The following is an 18,088-nucleotide window of genomic DNA, read 5'->3' as shown; positions in this document are numbered from 1 at the left end:
CAGAAAAGAGAACAACCATCCTCAGAATGATTGCTCAGGAAAATGAACCCACCGTACTATTCCGGGCTCTGTTTGGTTGCTGGTGCTGCTGCTGCTGCTGTTGCTTCTGCATTTGCCTGGCTTCCTCCTGTTGTATCTCTAGGAGCGACTTGGCGGTGCCTGCGGGTTTGCTGACATTCCCCCAGCCTGAGAGTTTCTGCTGCTGCTGCTGCTGCTGCTGTTGTTGTTGCTGCAGAGCCTTCATCAGCTCCCTCTGCTGGCGCCTCTGCTGCTGCACAGAAATGGAAGCCAGCTCAAGATTCCAGTTTCAAAAATAATAGTTACATATGCCCAGTATACTAACTGGAGTACAAATATATAGTAGTCATACCAAATTAAACACCTGACTGGGTTAACTCCTTTGCTGCAAATAAATACATAGACTGCTAAAGCTACTAAGAGGAAATAAGATCAAATGCAGAATTACTTCTTAAAAATTAAGTAGGGCTTCTGGTTAAGCATAGAAATGAAATACATGCTTACTTCCTAAGCCCTACCAAAATGACAGAAAAAAAATTTTTTAAAGTACAAGCCATAAGGACAAAGAGAACAGAATCAATTAAAAAGCTGGAAAGCAGATAAACAATGATAGCCAATGTAAAAGACTCAAAAGGTTGAAAATTAAGTAAAGGAAGCTCAGAAATGAGGCATTGATATCTCAAACAGAGGAAGACTGGCTGAAGGTCTATAAAAAGCAGTAGTGAGACTCAATTGGGCAGCTCTCTCTCCTTCTCCCTTCATCTCTAAAATCAATTTTAAAAAGAAAGAAAAGAAAAACAGAATAGCTGCGCATCAAGCCCTGAGCATCCAGATTTGAATAAGTTGGAGGGTCCTGAAAAGGCTACCTCCCAGGAAAAAGTACAATAAAATTATCTTAGGCCACCCTACATGAGAAATATCTATTGAGGAGCATGTCATATCTTTTAGAGTAAATGAAAATTTATGGTTCAAAAAATATATAAATGAGGCAATGCCTAACTTGTGACAAAAAGATGACTAAGACCTGTGATTCTCTAACTACTATTATTTTTCATTCAGCAGAGACCAAATTATGGAACGATTTCTAGCCTTGAAAGATGATGATATACTCTGCTATGTATCCGTTTGTTGATAAGTTCTTTAAAATTTTATTTATTTTTTATTGATTTCAGAGAGGAGAGGAGAGGAAGAGATAGATAGAAACATTAATGATGAGGGAGAATCACTGATTGGCTGCCTCCTGCACACCCCACACTAGGGATCAAGCCTGCAACCCAGGCATGTGCCCTTGGCCAGAATCAAACCTGGCATCCTTCAATCCGCAGGCCAACTCTCTATCCACTGAGCCAAACCTGCTAAGGCTGTTAATAAAAGCTTTTTAAAAAAGAAATGATTTCAGGGTAAGTTCAGTCTTTCTCTATTTGAAGAGGGTGGGAAATAAGGTAATAAGGTAATTTTAAAGATGAAACATTTTAACCCATTTGATGAGGTCAAGCACACTACATGGTGAATATGTAGACAACTCTCACTTTTCTTTGTGCAACCATGACCTTCAGTGAACGACACAATCCAGCTCTAAAATGACAGCTTGCATTGTAACAAATTGACTACTTTGCCTCCAATCATATCCACATACACACTTTAAGATTCTGTACTTTATGCTACCTTTTCAGAGGCCTTCCCAGATTGCACTAGCTAAAATTAGACAACCAAGCACTACCACTAACAACTTTAATTGTCATCTCCTCTCAATTAGAGGGTAAGCTTTATAAAAGCAGAGAATTTTGGCCCTACCCTGTTTGGCTCAGTGGATAGAGCATCGGCCTGCAGCCTGAAGGGTCCCGGGTTCGATTCTGGTCAAGAGCACATGCCTGGGTTGTGGCTCAATCCCCAGTAGAGGGCATGCAGGAGGCAGCTGATCAATGATTCTCTCTCATCATTGATGTTTCTCTCTCTCTCTCTCTCTCTCTCTCTCTCTCTCTCTCTCTCTCTCCTTCTTTGAAATCAATAAAAATATATTAGAATTTTGCCTGTTTTGGATTCAGCTATATTCCCACTCTAACTATAACCGAGTAGGGTACTAGCAAATATGGGAGGGATGGATGAATATATGGCATATTGAACCAAACCATTTTACTTATTCATTTTCTCTTATATAAAGAACTGTATCCCTCCCCTCCATTTCTTCTTTCATTCTTTTGTATCCTTACTATCCTAAAGATATCAACTTACAACTACTACGGGATACAGACTTACAAGCAGAGACTTAATTTCTCATATTGGCATATTTTATGGTTTTCTAGGAAAGTCAAAAACCCAACACCCTATAGAAGAATGTATTCTGCATTCTAAAATTCAAATTTACAAATGGAAATCTGCATAGAACTCACAATTCTGCAACACCATGAGTTATTCTCTCAAGAACTACATTAAAATAATTAAGATAACTGGATATTTATGTTATCCAATCTTAGTTATTCTTATTAGATCCTTATTTGCTAGAATGACCAAATTGTAAGCTAAGGAGTTTAATAATCAACATGCAATTCACACACAGCAATCCTATATAATAAAGAGGTAATATGCAAATTAACCCTCACGCCTTTACAAAATGGCTGCCTACAACCAGGCCAGCAGGAGGGTTAGTGAGGGACAACCAAACGAATGAACAAGCAGGCTGCGTGGGACGACCAGGCCGGTGGGCAGGGCCGTGAGTGGCGACTAGGCTGGCGGGGGGCGGGGGGGGGGGAGGCGCAGTTGGGGGTAACCAGGCCAGCAGGAGGGGCAGTAAGAGGCAACCAGGCCAGTGGGGGGGAGGGGGGGGGGAGAGAGGGGGTGGTTAGGGGTGACCAGGTCGGCAGGGGGGGTGGGTGGGGTGGTGGTGCAGTTGGGGGCGACCAGGGAGGCAGGCAGGTGAGCGATTAGGAACCAGCGATCCAGGATTGTGAGAGGAATGTCCGACTGCCGGTTTAGGCCCAATCCCCAGGATCGGGCCTAAACCAGCAGTTGGACATCCCCTGAGGGGTCCCGGATTGGAGAGGTGCAGGCTGGGCTGAGGGGACCCCCCCCCATGCATGAATTTCGTGCACCAGGCCTCTAGTATGACAATAATAATTATCTGCACTAACCACTAACTCAGAATGCACACTAGCTATTCTGTAACACTGTTGGACTGGACCACATTTACTTTTGAAATTTACCTCTTCCCGAAGTTGCCGTTCTCGTTCCTCTTCCAGTTTTTGGATTTCAGCCAATGACAGTGTTGCCTGGGACTGACATGCTGTTGTATTAGACTGCTGGCCCCATGTTGAAGAAGAGGGAAGCTAACAGAAAAGGAAAGCAGAATAGTGCATGAGGAAATGTGGACAGGAAACAGGCAGTAATGTATCGTGTACAAGCAGAACATTCAGACACCCTGTGCAATACTTTTACACACTATTCTCCAAGTTGGTTTCTTTTACTTAAATTTTCTGTCACTACTCCAAACCTAAGGTTATTTCAAAACAACTTAAAATATATGCAATACAGTTTGTTTGCTCTATTTGGGGGTTGCCAATTTGTTATATCTAGCATTGACATATACAGCAATATACAGACATAAGACATAGAGGGAAACAAAGTTAACACTAAATTTTTAATCCCAGGAGGCAATTAGTGCATGATGTGAGACTTTCCAGTGAAAGGGTTAAGGACAGATTTCTGCAGGGAGAGCTGAAGTGGGCAGCTAATGGAAGACACCAGGCATAGTTTTCAGTCTTTTATGAAAGTCACCATTAACCAAACTGTAGCTTCTAGTCCTGAGCACTAAGCAGCTTTTAATCAGTAACTCTATGTTCCTATCCCTTAAAATTATGGACTAAAATAGAGTGTAAATATCTGGGTTCTAAATACCTTAGCATTCTCAAAAGCCTGATTATTGCCGAGCCAGAGTGGTTCAATTGGTTGAGTGTCGTCCCATGCACCGAAAGGTTGACAGTTTGATTCCCGTCAGGGCACATACCTGGATAGCAGGTTTGATCCCCACTCCGGGAGTGTACAGAAGGCAACCGATCAATGTTTCTCTCTCACATCGAAGTCTGTCTCTGTCTCTCTGTCTCCTCCTTCCTCTCTCTAAGCATGTTCTCAAGTGAAGATTAAAAAAGAAAAAAAGCCTGATTATTCTAAGAGAATCCCTTGGTCTCCTAGGCCAGTGGTCGGCAAACTCATTAGTTAACAGAGCCAAATATCAACAGTACAACGACTGAAATTTCTTTTGAGAGCCAAATTTTTTAAACTTCTTCTAACGCCACTTCTTCAAAACAGACTCGCCCAGGCCGTGGTATTTTGTGGAAGAGCCACACTCAAGGGGCCAAAGAGCCACATGTGGCTCGCGAGCTGCAGTTTGCCGACCACGGTCCTAGGCGATAAAATTATGCATTCAAATTGTGAGACATCTTATGGATCTTAAAAATAAAATACAAATATAATCAGACTTAAAACATTTAATAAAAATAATACGTGAACATGGATAAAAACGAACAAAATGCCCCAAAGCCCCCCAAACAATGGCTCCATAGCAGAAATCTCTAAAATCGGAGCTTATAGGATAAGGGTATAAACAGTTACAATTGTCATTGATATTACCAAAGAGCTCTCCAAATGAATAGCCTTAACCCTTTGCACTCGCTTGCTTTTTTCTCGATTCCTTTATTCCACTCGGGATTTAATTTTTTAAATACCCCAGATTTTACAAAGCGCGGTAGTAGAATAAAAAACTGGAGTTTCTTTTCATACAAACTTATTTATTTGGATTTTTTTATATTTCAAATTATTGATACATTCAAAGAGTATAAAAAGAGCTGCTACCGATGCTGTGTCGAGTCACACTCGACATCCGAGTGCAAAAGGTTAATACTACTGAACAACATGAGTCAATTCGTAACAACTTTTGGCCAATGTGATAGGTAGTAGGGGCATTTCTCTAAAAAATGCACCAGTCCTGGGGTGTGGGAGGAGTGCAGAGGGAAACTAAGAGAGAAAGATGGTGGACTAGGTAAGCAAAGTTGAACACAAACAAATGCTTTTTCTCCATAGGAAATAACCCACTTGGAAGGTGATATCAAGATCAAATAAGGCATTAGATCTCAAACCTGGTAGCATCACATGGGAGGCCTGTAAAAATGTAGATGCCCTGGCCCCACACTTGATTAATCAGAAGAGCCAAAGGTCAGGCCAGAGAATTTGCATTCTTTTGCAATTAGATAATAGCCAGTAACCACTAATGTCTAAAATCCTACCCTTCAATGAAAGGTCACAGATTAGATTCCCGATCAGGGCACATGCCTGGGTTGTGGGTTCAATCCCTGGTTGGGATGCATATGGGAGGCAACCGATTGATGTTTCTCTCCCTCTCCCTCTCCCTTCCTCTCTCCCTAAAATCAGTAACAACATATTAAAAATAAATAAATAAAATTCCAGTGGATGTGTCACCCCATAGTACCCTGGAACCAGCCCCTCACCCCTTTCCCCTCCTCTTCCGCAGAACCTAGGCCCACACCAGGAAGAGATGCACAACCTCCTGACATGGCCTATTTTCCTTTCAGGCACCTCTGAGATCCTTCCGACTGCTGTGCCAAAATATACTTCAGTGTACTTTTAGCTCGTGATTCACAGGTCTGCTCTCTGGAGCAAAGCAGAACAAATCTAAATTTTCACATGACAGACAAATGTCTGCAGATAACTATCATTTTCCTTAAATCTTATCTGTACATAGGAAATAATATCCCATCACTCCATCAACATTGCCTCAGGACATTTTCCAGTTCAACCAACATCCTGTACAGTCCACTCAGAACAATTCTCTTCCAAATCAGCAGCAAATAGTAAGGAATTGGGCACATTTTGTAACCCCTGAATGCCTACTATCCTTTGTCGATTTGTTTTATTTACTTTTTTCTGCCCTGACATTGCTATCTTATTTTCAACACTATTTTTTATTTTAAAAAAGATTGTGTTCCACATCTAGTATGATAGCACAAGGAGCTCTGTAGAACCAATTCTTCAGCAAAAATGGTGGAAAGTATTTTTTCAAAATTACTTAAAGATTCTGGGAATGCTCCCAAGGAAATACAGCAAATGAAACATTTCAAGAAAAGCTGCTAAAACTTGGTTAAGAACAGAGTCTGTGGTACTTATACCAATACCCCTATCTCCCAACTCCCAGCTCAGTCAGAGAAACTCCACTCCAAATGAGTGGAGCCAGGGACACAGGCCTCCCTCTCCCCCTCAGCTGCCAGTCTGTTGGCTGGATTCCCGGAAAGCACATCAGCACTTCTCATTCTAACTCCAGCTACCTGATGCAAAGGCTGTTATAGGCCAATACAGCTGAGAGGTGGGGGCTCCCTCTTCATGTTTATCCCTCCTCTCGTAAAATGAAAACTACTGAGACTACTAGGGCTCTGACTGCCACTGCCCTCACTGGATAGGCCACCATGCCACCAGAAAAGGCAAGCTAAAAAGACCTGAGGCTCAAGAGCTCAACTCCTAAAGCAGTGGTGTCACTCAGAGAAAAGCACACCATTGTTCCCAGCCCCAGAGCTGTGACTCAGAGATTTTGCTCGGGAGTGAAGGTGGGAGGAACAGACTGGAATATGGAGAGCTCCAGGCCTCTTCCCAAAGGAACTGACTTCATTTGCAACAGCGTGGAGAATGAGGAGTTTGGGCCAGGAACACTTTCAAAAAAAACAGTGAAGGACAAGGAGAAAGGTAACTGGGAGGAAATGGGCAGATTTACTGGAGATATAGGCTGAACTGTCTACCACTACTTGGTCTCAGAGAACCAATGAAAGAGTTGAAGAAGTTATCCTGGGGTCAGAACAAACTTCAAATATTGACCTCAGGAAGTAGCTCTTCAAAGAAGCCAGAATTTGATTGTATCAGTAAGAAGCAACTTGTGCCCCAGGGCACTTTTAAGAACAATAGAGCAATCAAGCTGGCAACTAGTGGAGCTGAACAGCTGGATGTGGAAAAAGAAAACCAAAAGAAAGGCCTGTTCAAATCAGTATTATCCCAGAGTGATTGTGAGCACACCCAGGGCTGTGCCCCAGAAGAGCAGCAGCAGAGGCTTCACATAGTTGGGGGAGTGGGACTTCACTAACTATTCTAGCCAGTCACAAAACAGTAATGCCTAAGGCCACTTGTCTCTCACCATACGTATTTTAATTTCCTTTGTGTATGTCTATCCTGTAAGCCCCTTGAAGACAGGGGACATTGAGCCTTATTACTAACTACAGACCCCATGTGAAGTTGTGCAGACCCTGCCATAAATCTGCTTGTCTGCTCCCAATCACTACAGCTTTATCAATAGTTCCACTGCTTTCCCAGTCGCTGAAGCTTACGAACTAGCAGCCACCCCAGCTTTGACCCTCAGATCCAGACAGTCACTAAGTCTTGCTGATTGCTATTAATACAAGTCTGTCCTGCTGGCCCTTCCTATTCATTCTCACTACCACCATCATGTTCCCTTTACTGGTCTCTCAGTCTTCTCTTTCTACAACTTCAAATAAGGCTTTGAATACTCATAAAACAACACTTTGCATACATAACTTCAAGTCAGCTGCCTTTCAAGTCCGTATGATGGTTCCTATTTACACATCCAAATGTTTGTATCTCCTGTTCACATAAGGCTGGGAGCTCAGTGAGGGCAGGTACCTTCTCTTATTAACCTTTACCTCAGCAGTGCTTTACTGCTACAGTAGACACTCCAATGAGCTGCATTAAATTTATGAAACACATGCCCTGGCCAGGTGGCTCAGTTGATTGGAGCATCGCCTGGAGCACCAAAAGGGGGCGGGTTCAATTCCCTGCTGGGCATGTATGGGAGGCAACTGATAGATGTCTCTCTCTCCCCTCTCTAAAATCAATTTTTAAAAATTTAAAAAAAAATTATGAACCAAAGATTTAACTTTAATTTGCCTGTATCACTGCTAATATCCTATCCTCTTTTATTTATTCCTCTCTTGTTTAAAGGCCTACACAAAGTACATGCATCATATTATGTTTTATTGATCAAAAAATCATTGCAGTAAATTTAACATTGAAGAAAGCACACTATTTTACTGCCAGCATCTACCTAAGACTTTAGCAAGTAACTCCTCGGGGCCGGTGCTCAGGCTTTACCTTCATCTGCGCCAGCTGCTGCTGTTGTTGCTGCTGCTGCAGCCTCCGCAGAGCCTCCTGCTGCTGCTGCCGCTGGCGCATCAACTCCTTGTGCCGCTGGAGCTCCATCTCTTTCCTCTTCCGCTCTTCCTCCTCCTGCCGCAGTCTGGCTGCCTCCTCTTCCATTCGCAGCCGGTTCTCCTCTAATCGACGCTGGGCTTCTTCTTCTTCCCGGGCCCATTTTGCAGCCTCCTCTTCCTTCCAAGGAAAAATAAAAGAGAATAAAATTTAATTGTGTGGTGTGTTTTTTTAAAAAATCTGAATCACTTCTGAAGTAACAGAGAAAGGCAGAAACTTTATTTATGATATAAGGTAGAGTTAAATACTCTTTTTTTAAAAATTTATTTCATTGGTTTTTTACAGAGAGGAAGGGAGAGAGAGTTAGAGACATCGATGAGAGAGAAACATTGATCAGCTGCCTCCTGCACACCCCCTACTGGGGATGTGCCCACAACCTGAGGCATCGAACCTGGGACCCTTCAGTCCACAGGCCGACTCTCTATCCACCGAGCCAAACCGACTAGGGCTAAATACTCTTTTAAAATATATTTACAGTAGCCACAAAGGCCTAGCAATGCTTACAGGATAAATTTTCATTGGCTTGCTAGTTCTACATAAAAGGAATGCCACTTTCAATATTTGTGATAAGTACTGATCTCTAAGAGATCACCGCCAACTGCAGGAAAGTCTCCTGGAAACTGTTCCAACACTGAGGGGAACTGCTGCCAGGACCTTGCAGGGATGTTAATGACCAAGGAAGTCTCAGCAAGGGCTGGAACCAGAGCAACTTCACAAGAGCACTTCATTCAGTCCCTGGCTCTCACCCATTGTGGCCCACAGGCCCACAGGTTCCTTGGACAAACTCCTTGACCCACCCTCCACCCCTCTGGCTGCTGGTAATGGCAGAATGACATGGTTGGGCTAGAATTAGTGATAACTGTTGCAGAATCTTGGGACTATATTAAGAAGCAATGAATTGTACACTTTCAAAGAATGAATTGAGGAACACCCTCAGGCAAAAGCTGTCAACTTGCAGATCTCACTTTTGGTTTTTAAAGAGTATGTCTTTGGATTTCTTCACTGGTGGTCTATTTTTTTGTTTGTTTGTTTGTTTGTTTTGCTTCTCTGATATGTAGCTCAGCTTTTATAATTACATGTGGGACGATTATTACAAAAATAGGAAGAGCCAGTTAGGTCTCTTTTGGTAATTGTCAGCAACCTGAAAAAGACAGGCTATCTAAACACTTTCTTCATCACTAATTCCCAGCTTCAAGTAGCAATGAGAAGAGTAAACCATCAGTCACCTGCTTGCGTAACAATTCTTCCTGCTTCCGCCTTTCTTCCTCTTCTCTTCTCCTCTCCTCCAGTCTCCTAAGAGCTTCTTCCTGCTGCTGCCTTTCTTCCTCTTCTCGCTGTCGCCTTAATGCAATCTCTTGCTCCCTCTGGCGTCGCAGGGCCTCTTCCTATAGTAACAAGAAAGATATGTGTGTGTGTGTGCGAGAGAGAGAGAGAGAGAGAGAGAGAGAGAGAGAGAGAGAGAGAGAGGAACTATGGGTCTCAATAAATATATTACACATCATAATTTGAAAAGGAATAGGCTATATGCTGCAAAGACTCTGTTAATAGAAAACATAAAAAGTATACAGAATAGTCCAGCCACAGTGGCTCAGTGGTTGAGTGTTGACCTATGGACCAGGAGGTCACGGTTCGATTCCTGGTCAGGGCACATATCTGGGGCACGCAGGAGGCAGCTAATTGATAATTCTCTGTCATCATTGATGCTTCTCTCTCTCCCTCTCCCTTCCTCTCTGAAAAAAAAAAATATATATATATATATATATATTTTTAAAAGTATGCAGAATAAACAGTATATATATATAAGTTGAGAAGAAGATACATTAAGAATTAAAATAATTTGTGCCCTGACCTGGTAGTTCAGTTGATTGGAGCACTGTCCCATGCACCAAAAAGGTTGTGGGTTCAATTCCCAGTTAAAGGGACATACCTAAGTTGCAGGTTCCATCACCACTGGGGGTGCGTATGGGAGGCAACTGATCATTGTTTGTCTCTCTCTCTCTCTCCCTCTCTCTCTCTCTCTTCCCCCTTTCTCTATATCTCTCTCAAATCAATAAAAACATTCCTGGGAGAGGATTTTTAAAAAAAAGAGTTAAAATAATTTGTATTTAGAATATAAATAGTTGCCGAAACCGGTTTGGCTCAGTGAGTAGAGCGTCGGCCTGCGGACTCAAGGGTCCCAGGTTCAATTCCGGTCAAGGGCATGTGCCTTGGTTTCGGGCACATCCCCAGCAGGGGGTGTGCAGGAGGCAGCTGATTGATGTTTCTCTGTCATCGATGTTTCTGACTCTCTATCCCTCTCTCTTCCTCTCTATAAAAAATCAATAAAATATATTTTTTTTAAAAAAAGAAAGAATATAAATAGCATTACACTGTGAAGTCTACCTTGGTTTCCACATTAGCTATATTTACTTATTACCCCTAAAAAGAAAGGAGTCTATTAGGACTTGGCCTTAGTTTGCTCCATTGGGACCATCAGCTCCCAATTTTTTAATCAGCTCAGAACCTAAGGAGTAATCAGATCAAATCAACATAGCTACCAAAAATGCTTGGTGAGGTAGGAATAAGTTCTCCAGTCAGCAGTACTGAGTAAAGTTATGTCTCCCAGAACAAAAGTCCCACAGATATTAAGTATACAGAAAAGGGTCCCGTTGTTAAGTAATTTAGGAAATACTGAGCATCACAGAATTAAACAGATTTCCTTACTGCAATATTTCTTAGAGCCCTTAAATGCTAATATAGTGTGGCTCTAAGAAATATTAGTAGTTCTAATCTAATCTCAGCATAGACGCTTTTTTCAGAGTACCTCCATGTGGCCAACAAAAAGTAGAAAATGTGAGGTAAAATCTAGACTTTGGGGCTATTACAAAGAGGATTCTTTCCATTGGGATCTTTAAAAATCCCAGTAAAAAATAGGCCAAGCACATGAATAGAAAATTCCACAAACCCCCTCCCAAATACAAATGACCAAAAATTCATGAAAAATATTCAATGACACTGGTTATAAATACTTAGGCAAAGACTTGGTTACTTCTGATATCTAACTGGTTTATAAAACCCCAGGAAATATGCAAAAGAAATAAATTATAATGTTTTACTTGGACTGAGGACTATCCCTCCAGTGGGTGCTAGTGAACAAGACACTCTAAAGGGAAGTGAGTCTTCTAAGGTTCCAATCCTGTTGTTGACCTTGGATAAACCATCTCTGTGAACTACAGCTTGTGAAATGATAGGAGTGAGCGAGCTACCCTGAAGGCCCTCCTTCAGCACTAATCCTGTGGTCAGAGTGCTCAGAGATAAGGTTACCTGTTTCCTTCGGGCAAGTTCTTCTTCTTCCCGCCTTTTTCTTTCTTCCTCCTGCTGCCTTCGGAGAATTTCCTCCTGCTGTCTCCGGAGTTCTTCTTGCCTCTTTCGCTCTTCCTCTTCCCGTTTTGCCCTCATTTCTGCCTCTCTTCTCTCCTGCTCTAGCTGTGATTACATGAGAGTACTCTTAGACACTTGACGCATGCACAGGAACACCCCAACATCACTGACCAGTACAATGGGGAGAAGCTGAAATGCGCAGGCACCACCAGTCACTCAGTTACTTCCACTGCAACAGGGTGATGAAAGCAGTTCTGTAAGAGCTCTAAGTTCTGATTTGTCTCAGTAATCAGAACAGTTTTATGCTCTTCTAAATTGAGTGCACTCTCGGCCCACTTTTCCCTACCTCCTTGCTTCATACCACCTCTGCACCATACTTTCTGCATGTGGAAGAGAAGTAGCCAAGAGGAGAGGAACACAATTTTCTTGGGGAGTGGCCATTTTTTTGCTCATTCCATAAAAAGATTTTCTGATTGAAGATCTAACAAGGTAGCTCCAAAATTTCAAAAGCAATTTTGTAAAGCTACTGGTGTAAAAAATTATATGATTCTTTAAAATCTGAAGATGAACCATTTGACAAGTTCTATCCTTCAGAGTCCCTAAATACTAGTCAAATCCAGCACCCAGTTTCCAGTTCCATTGCCACAAGTATAGTTCCGGCTTTCCTTTTCTCACCCACATTCCTAAGAGTCTCCTTATCTGGTTTTCCAGAATCTAGTTGTGCCCACGTTCCCCAGCTCAACACCTAACCTCCACATACACACACACACACACACACACACACACACACACACACACACACAAAAAAAAAAATCACTCCCATTTAAACCAGTGGTTCTCAACATGAGGCACAGGTCCACAGGGGGGCAATTTGATTCTGTCTGGGGGCACTAAGAAATACACACTCAATTCGACAATGAGTTATTCACAGTGAATTTTTTGCATTTCTTATGGTTCTGGGATCTCATATACAGTATATAAATACATATTGTGACATATTTATGCATTTCAGTTCTCTATTATGTTTTGAAACTTTATTTGCTATTTTTTCATATCACTTCATATTATTTTTTTTAACAGTTTCTTAGTGATTTCTTCCTCAGTACTTCAACTGTCCTTTTGTTCTTTTTCCTCTTTGATGGATGTCATGTTCTTTGGAAGCTTGTTTAGACCAAGCTAATGGTCTTTTAGGCTTCCTCCATGTGAATAGAAGTTCACTTTTTGAATAAGAATTATATGTCACGGGGTGGCGGGGGCTGGGGGGGGGGGCGGCGCGCGCATCAGGATTTTAGAGATGCTTATGTAGGGCATGGCCAAAAAAAGGTTGGGAACAACTGATTTAAACTATCCTTCACCCAGAAAATAAAACCTAACTAACATAGCATGTACAAGGATGCTCACGACTGGCCTGCCTCTTCTTTAGTTTCCTTTCTCATCATTCATTCCTCAGACGCATCAAGGGTCCAGACCAGATCAAAGTACTTAGCTGTTTCCTTAGCCAGTATGTTTTCCTGCATTTGTGAGCCTTTACAAGGTTGTTTCCTTCAATTGCAATTGAAATGTTTTCTCCTCCTACTCTGTCGACCCAAAACCCTTCAACAGGGTTAAATCCTACCATCCTTCAAGTGAAAATTAACTCAGGTATTACTGTCCATTGAAAATGTTGCCCAATTTCTGATTCCCCACCTCTCCAACTAGGCAGCCGACCCATAATGCTTTCTTGACCTGCTTGTCTGTGCATCATCACACTCCCCCATCGCCCGCCACACACACACACACACACACAGGACTGCAAGCTCCTGTATTTCATTACCTCAGGGGATAAGACTGCATTAACTATAAAATAGGAACAAATCTCTCAGAGGCCTGAGAACCCGGAAATCATGACAGTGATACTAAGTGTTGATAGACATCCTCTTCTGGCAAGTACTAAAACCAAAATTCAAGATTCCTAGCTCCTCCAGAAAACGTGAATGGATCACAGGATCTAATGTTAATGTGGAGTCTTTCAGCTATGTCTGGGGGCACTAAGATATATAAATAAAAATCACTATAAAAATTCTAGGTGGGAACTCAAGCTACAGGTCAAGGGTCTAATAAGCCATGTAGTGAATATTTTCTTAAGGTCTTAGTATTTATAACAAATGTATCTAACATGAATCATGAAATTAAAATATACAGATGACCATGATCATTAATGTGTCAACCAACCAATAATTTTTAATTGAATTGATTTTCACTTATAATTTTAATTCTGTTCAAGGTCTTTTTGGGTATATATATTCATAGAATATGAATGTGCTTATACCAGCTAAGTAGCAGTAAACTAGAAGGGAAAAAATATATAGCTAGCTAAAGATACAGACATCAGTAAACTTTTGCCAGTGTCCCATAACTGGAAAGGATGCACAGTTGTGGTAGAATGAGTTCAGACCTTTGCAGCTTTGGCCTTCTCCATCTGCTGAAGCTGTTCAAGGGCAGGTCCTGGAGTCGTCGTATCAAGGGGAAGATCCCATACACTACTACCTTCCCAAACTATAAGACAACAAGGAAAAAAAAGTGAGGGATGTCAGGGCTTACATGCACAGTCACATATCCAGGAGCATAACAGAAAAAGCTATCCCCTGTCCCTGAATGAGCTCCATCATATACTATATCTGTTTTGCTTCGAAGTCAACTGAACTGCCAGTGGGCTCTAATTTATATCACTAACCTTCAACACATCGAGAGGGAAAGATAGGTACCAGGCATTCATCCTCAAAAAACCCTGTTCACGCCCCCATTTTTACTGATGAACAAGCTAAGGGCCAGAGGTAGTTCTATAACATCCCCAAGAATACAGGACAAGCATGTGGCCATGCTAGGACTGAAATTCCACTCTATGAATCAGATCCCAAAGTCCACCATATTTCTAATAACCACACCACCTCTTACTGCATGCACTAAGTGGAGAATGGGGTTAAGAAGGGCATAGCTATGGAACTAGAGAAAACTAAGTGGTGGTACAATATTGTGAATGCATTAACTATTCATTTAAAAACAGTTAATTTTATGTTATATGATTTCAGTTCAATAAGAGAGAGAAAAAAAGAGAAAGGTATAGCTGAAGCTGGGCAGGCCTCTGGAAAAGCTAGGCAAGTCTCACAAACAACACTCGGTCCTACTGACCTGAGAGAGTCAGATGTGGAAGTAAATAAACAGGAGAAGGTTTCTGAGTCTGTTTTCCTATTGTCAGCAATGTTTGCTGATACCACTTTTCAGCATTCTCTATTTCCTACATTCCTATTATAGTCTATTTATGGACTATAAATTATTGTCTATATAAAATGGAGTATTTGTAAAGGACCTTGAGTGCATCATACTCAAAGAAAGATGTTGTTTAATAAGGTACTTACAGTTTCCCCAAAACTGGAGAGTATTTTAACATCCTAACTATAAATGGCTAACAAAAATAAAGATACATATAGCATGGGAAGTTGATGAAGAAGAGGGAAGATAATCAGTCCTTTTGCTATAATCCTCAGGGTCACTGTTAGTGAGAGAACTATGGCCTGAATAGCTTAATTGCCCTAAGAAAAATCCATCGATGCCCATGTTCCTGAGAATTTTCAGCATATACTATAACCTCTTGTAAGGACTACCCACTTTTGCAGAAATCAGATCTTAAGAAACAGAAGTACTCCACCAATGGCAACTTTTAAAAAATCCCAGCCCCCAAAATGTTCTAATTTACGGCAAAGGGAAAAAAAAAGAGAATGAGGTTAAGACGTTCACTTCAAAGCAGGCTTTTCTCTTCTCCAAATTTCTGGGTACCTGTAGGCTGTGAAGCTGTTGGCTGAAGCTCCCAGATAGACCCAGTATCTGGCACTGACACAGATCTAGTCACTGAGGAAATGACACTCTGATCAGATATTCTGCAAAAGGGAAATAAAGAGAACTTGTTCTTGTTATTTTGCCCAAATAAGGAGGAACTTCTATATTACTTGTAGATTTTCCAGGTTATTTGGCCAGAAAACTCCATTGTTTTAACTAAATGGTAACACTACCACAGCATATGGGAGACAGGGAAGAATAATCACTCTCTGGACTACTAAGGTCTTAGCAAACACTGATTTCAAAATAACGGATATACCTACTATCTTCAAAATCCACAACATCTCAATAAACAGAGGCATGTTAAATGGAAAAAAACACACCGAAAAACCCCACAGACTCTAAGTCAAAAGGTCTGTATTTTAGTTCTCTCTCTGAAGTTTTCTGTGTATTATGTCAACCAAGACCTCGAGCCTCTCAGAGTCCCAGTTTGCCCATCTGTAAAATGGACACTTTATCACTTAACAGGATGGGTTACAACTCAAAAGAGAAGTGTAAAAGGTTCTAATTAAACTGGACAGTAAGATTTTAAAGAGCAGTGACTTGCTCTTTGCAGAAGATAAAATAAATATTACCCTGAATGATAATCAGAAACAGCAGAAATTTAACATCATTTCTAGCATAATTTCCTTTTCTTTTGAACGACCTTAATAGCATTTGGGTTCTGGAAAATGATAACCCTGTGTGACATTGCTAATATCTTGAGATAGCTAGCACAGGTAAAAATGAGATTAAGCTTTTAGACTACAACTTTTTTGGTTGCTGGTTCCATAAGACTACATTGCTTCTCAAGTGTTATCCTTTGCAATTTATTCTCTGCATAAAAAGACCAAGTAAATGCTTTACCTCCAGCCTAGTTATTTTTAAAAACTATATTCTATTTTAACACATAACACCACAGTTTTCTGTGGTGTGTGGGTTTTTGATACCTGAGTTCACACATACCCATATTTCCTTTCTTTATCACACACACACACACACACACACACACACACACACACACAGGGACATATCATGGAATGACCACCAACCTCATCTTCAGAGCCTGGAACTGTTGGAGAAGAAGTGCCAACTGTTGCTGCTGCTGGGAAGACAGGGCTGCTTTCTGCTGTTGAGCCAAAACCTGTGCATACTGTTGTCTTTAAAAAGTAGAAAAAGTGTAACTTGTCTACCCATATTTAGTTCACTTTACTGAGACAATGAAAGACATGGTTCAATCTACCCCTCCCCCAAAGCCACCATCAGAAACAGCTAACAAATATCTATAATAATAAAAGCATAATACACTAATTAGACCGGACGACCTTCCGGACGAAGCTGAGGCTGCGAGGGTAGCCCGGGTCCCGGTTGCCTGCCGGCAGCCAGAGGGAAGCCCAGGTCCTGGGTGCCTGCTGGCGGCCAGAGGGAAGCCCGGGTCTTAGGTGCCAGAGGGAAGCTGGTGCTGGCAGTCGGGGGAAGGAAGGCCTACTCTTGCATAAATTTCGTGCATCGGGCCTCTAGTATTTTATAATTCTTCATGAGAACAATAGTCACACAGAAAATTCTATACTTCATTCTAGAAAGAAGTGAACTTATAGATGACATGCTTCTGGAGGGGTGTAACAAATATAAAAAACTGGCAAATTCCTTCAAAATGATGAAGAAATTTGCTAGCTTATTAATACTTTAATAGTTTTATATCAGAAAACAAGTTAAACATAAAACAAAATCAAATAGTTATTTCTACATGAAGCATCCTTTGTAAAAATAAAACCACCTGTATAAAAATTCTCCAATTTGTTTCAGCTGGGAAAATTTTAGGTAAAATTATTTTCTACTAGATCAGAGGTAGACAAATTTTTCAGTAAAGCGCCAGACAGTAAATATTTCTGGCTTTGCAGACCATACGCATTACTCAATGCTGCCATCTTTGTTCAAAAGCAGCCACAGACAATACACACACAAATTGGTGTGGCCGTGTGTCCATAAAACTCTGCTTATAAAACAGGTAGCAGGCTGCCAACCTCTGCACAGATGACAGGCAATCTTAGCTCTTCTACAAAAGGAACACACAAGCTAAGTGATTCTGCCATAATTCCACACCACTTCTAACAGTATAAACTTTTACTTCTTTTCTGACCTCTGGTCTATGTTTTTTCTCTGTAGAATTCAAAGTTGAGCTTTTTAGGAGGCATGTAGTTCTTAAAATGCTTGTTGATTATTGCTTTTGGAGCTAATGAGCTTGCAAAATTACAATACTGTGTCATCTTCTACAAACTTCTGATATTTAAGAAAATAAAACTTAGTGGTAACATGCCACTAGGAGGGTGACTGAAATATCCTAAAACTTTTAGTTTTCTGCTGTAAAAGGTGAAACTTGTGAGCAGATGATATCAAAGGCCCTTTTGGTGCTACAGTACACCCTCAATAGTACTGCTCTTACTGTATTAAAAACTGCTGGTACTGAAGGTGCTGCATCTGATATAAGGCTGTGAGTTCCTGCTGCCTGGTCAGTCGCTCCTGGTCCAACTCTCCCTGAAGAGTGAAGAAATGGGGGAAGAAATGCCACTGAATAAATTGCAAA

At 41.3% G+C, this 18,088-nt stretch overlaps 1 protein-coding gene across 5 annotated transcripts in view; it reads right to left on the bottom strand.

The window, feature by feature from the left end:
* GIGYF2 (GRB10 interacting GYF protein 2) overlaps positions 1-18,088 on the bottom strand; it is a 130,340-nt gene that overhangs the window by 20,608 nt on the left and 91,644 nt on the right. For 3 of the 5 annotated variants that reach the window (XM_079782026.1, XM_079782025.1, XM_079782028.1), the window contains exons 17-25: positions 17,948-18,039; positions 16,557-16,664; positions 15,466-15,566; positions 14,087-14,187; positions 11,596-11,757; positions 9,519-9,677; positions 8,176-8,412; positions 3,219-3,341; positions 53-271 (exon numbers count right to left, since the gene is read on the bottom strand). In XM_079782026.1, coding sequence (XP_079638152.1) covers positions 53-271; positions 3,219-3,341; positions 8,176-8,412; positions 9,519-9,677; positions 11,596-11,757; positions 14,087-14,187; positions 15,466-15,566; positions 16,557-16,664; positions 17,948-18,039 — 1,302 coding nt within the window. The remainder of the gene's footprint in view (positions 1-52; positions 272-3,218; positions 3,342-8,175; positions 8,413-9,518; positions 9,678-11,595; positions 11,758-14,086; positions 14,188-15,465; positions 15,567-16,556; positions 16,665-17,947; positions 18,040-18,088) is intronic. The other 2 variants (XM_079782027.1, XM_079782029.1) reach the window with 1 other exon arrangement.

The sequence above is a fragment of the Cnephaeus nilssonii genome, assembly GCF_951640355.1.
Source record: "Cnephaeus nilssonii genome assembly, chromosome: 10".
Taxonomy (NCBI): domain Eukaryota; kingdom Metazoa; phylum Chordata; class Mammalia; order Chiroptera; family Vespertilionidae; genus Cnephaeus; species Cnephaeus nilssonii.
This window is presented reverse-complemented; position numbering and strand designations above follow the sequence as displayed.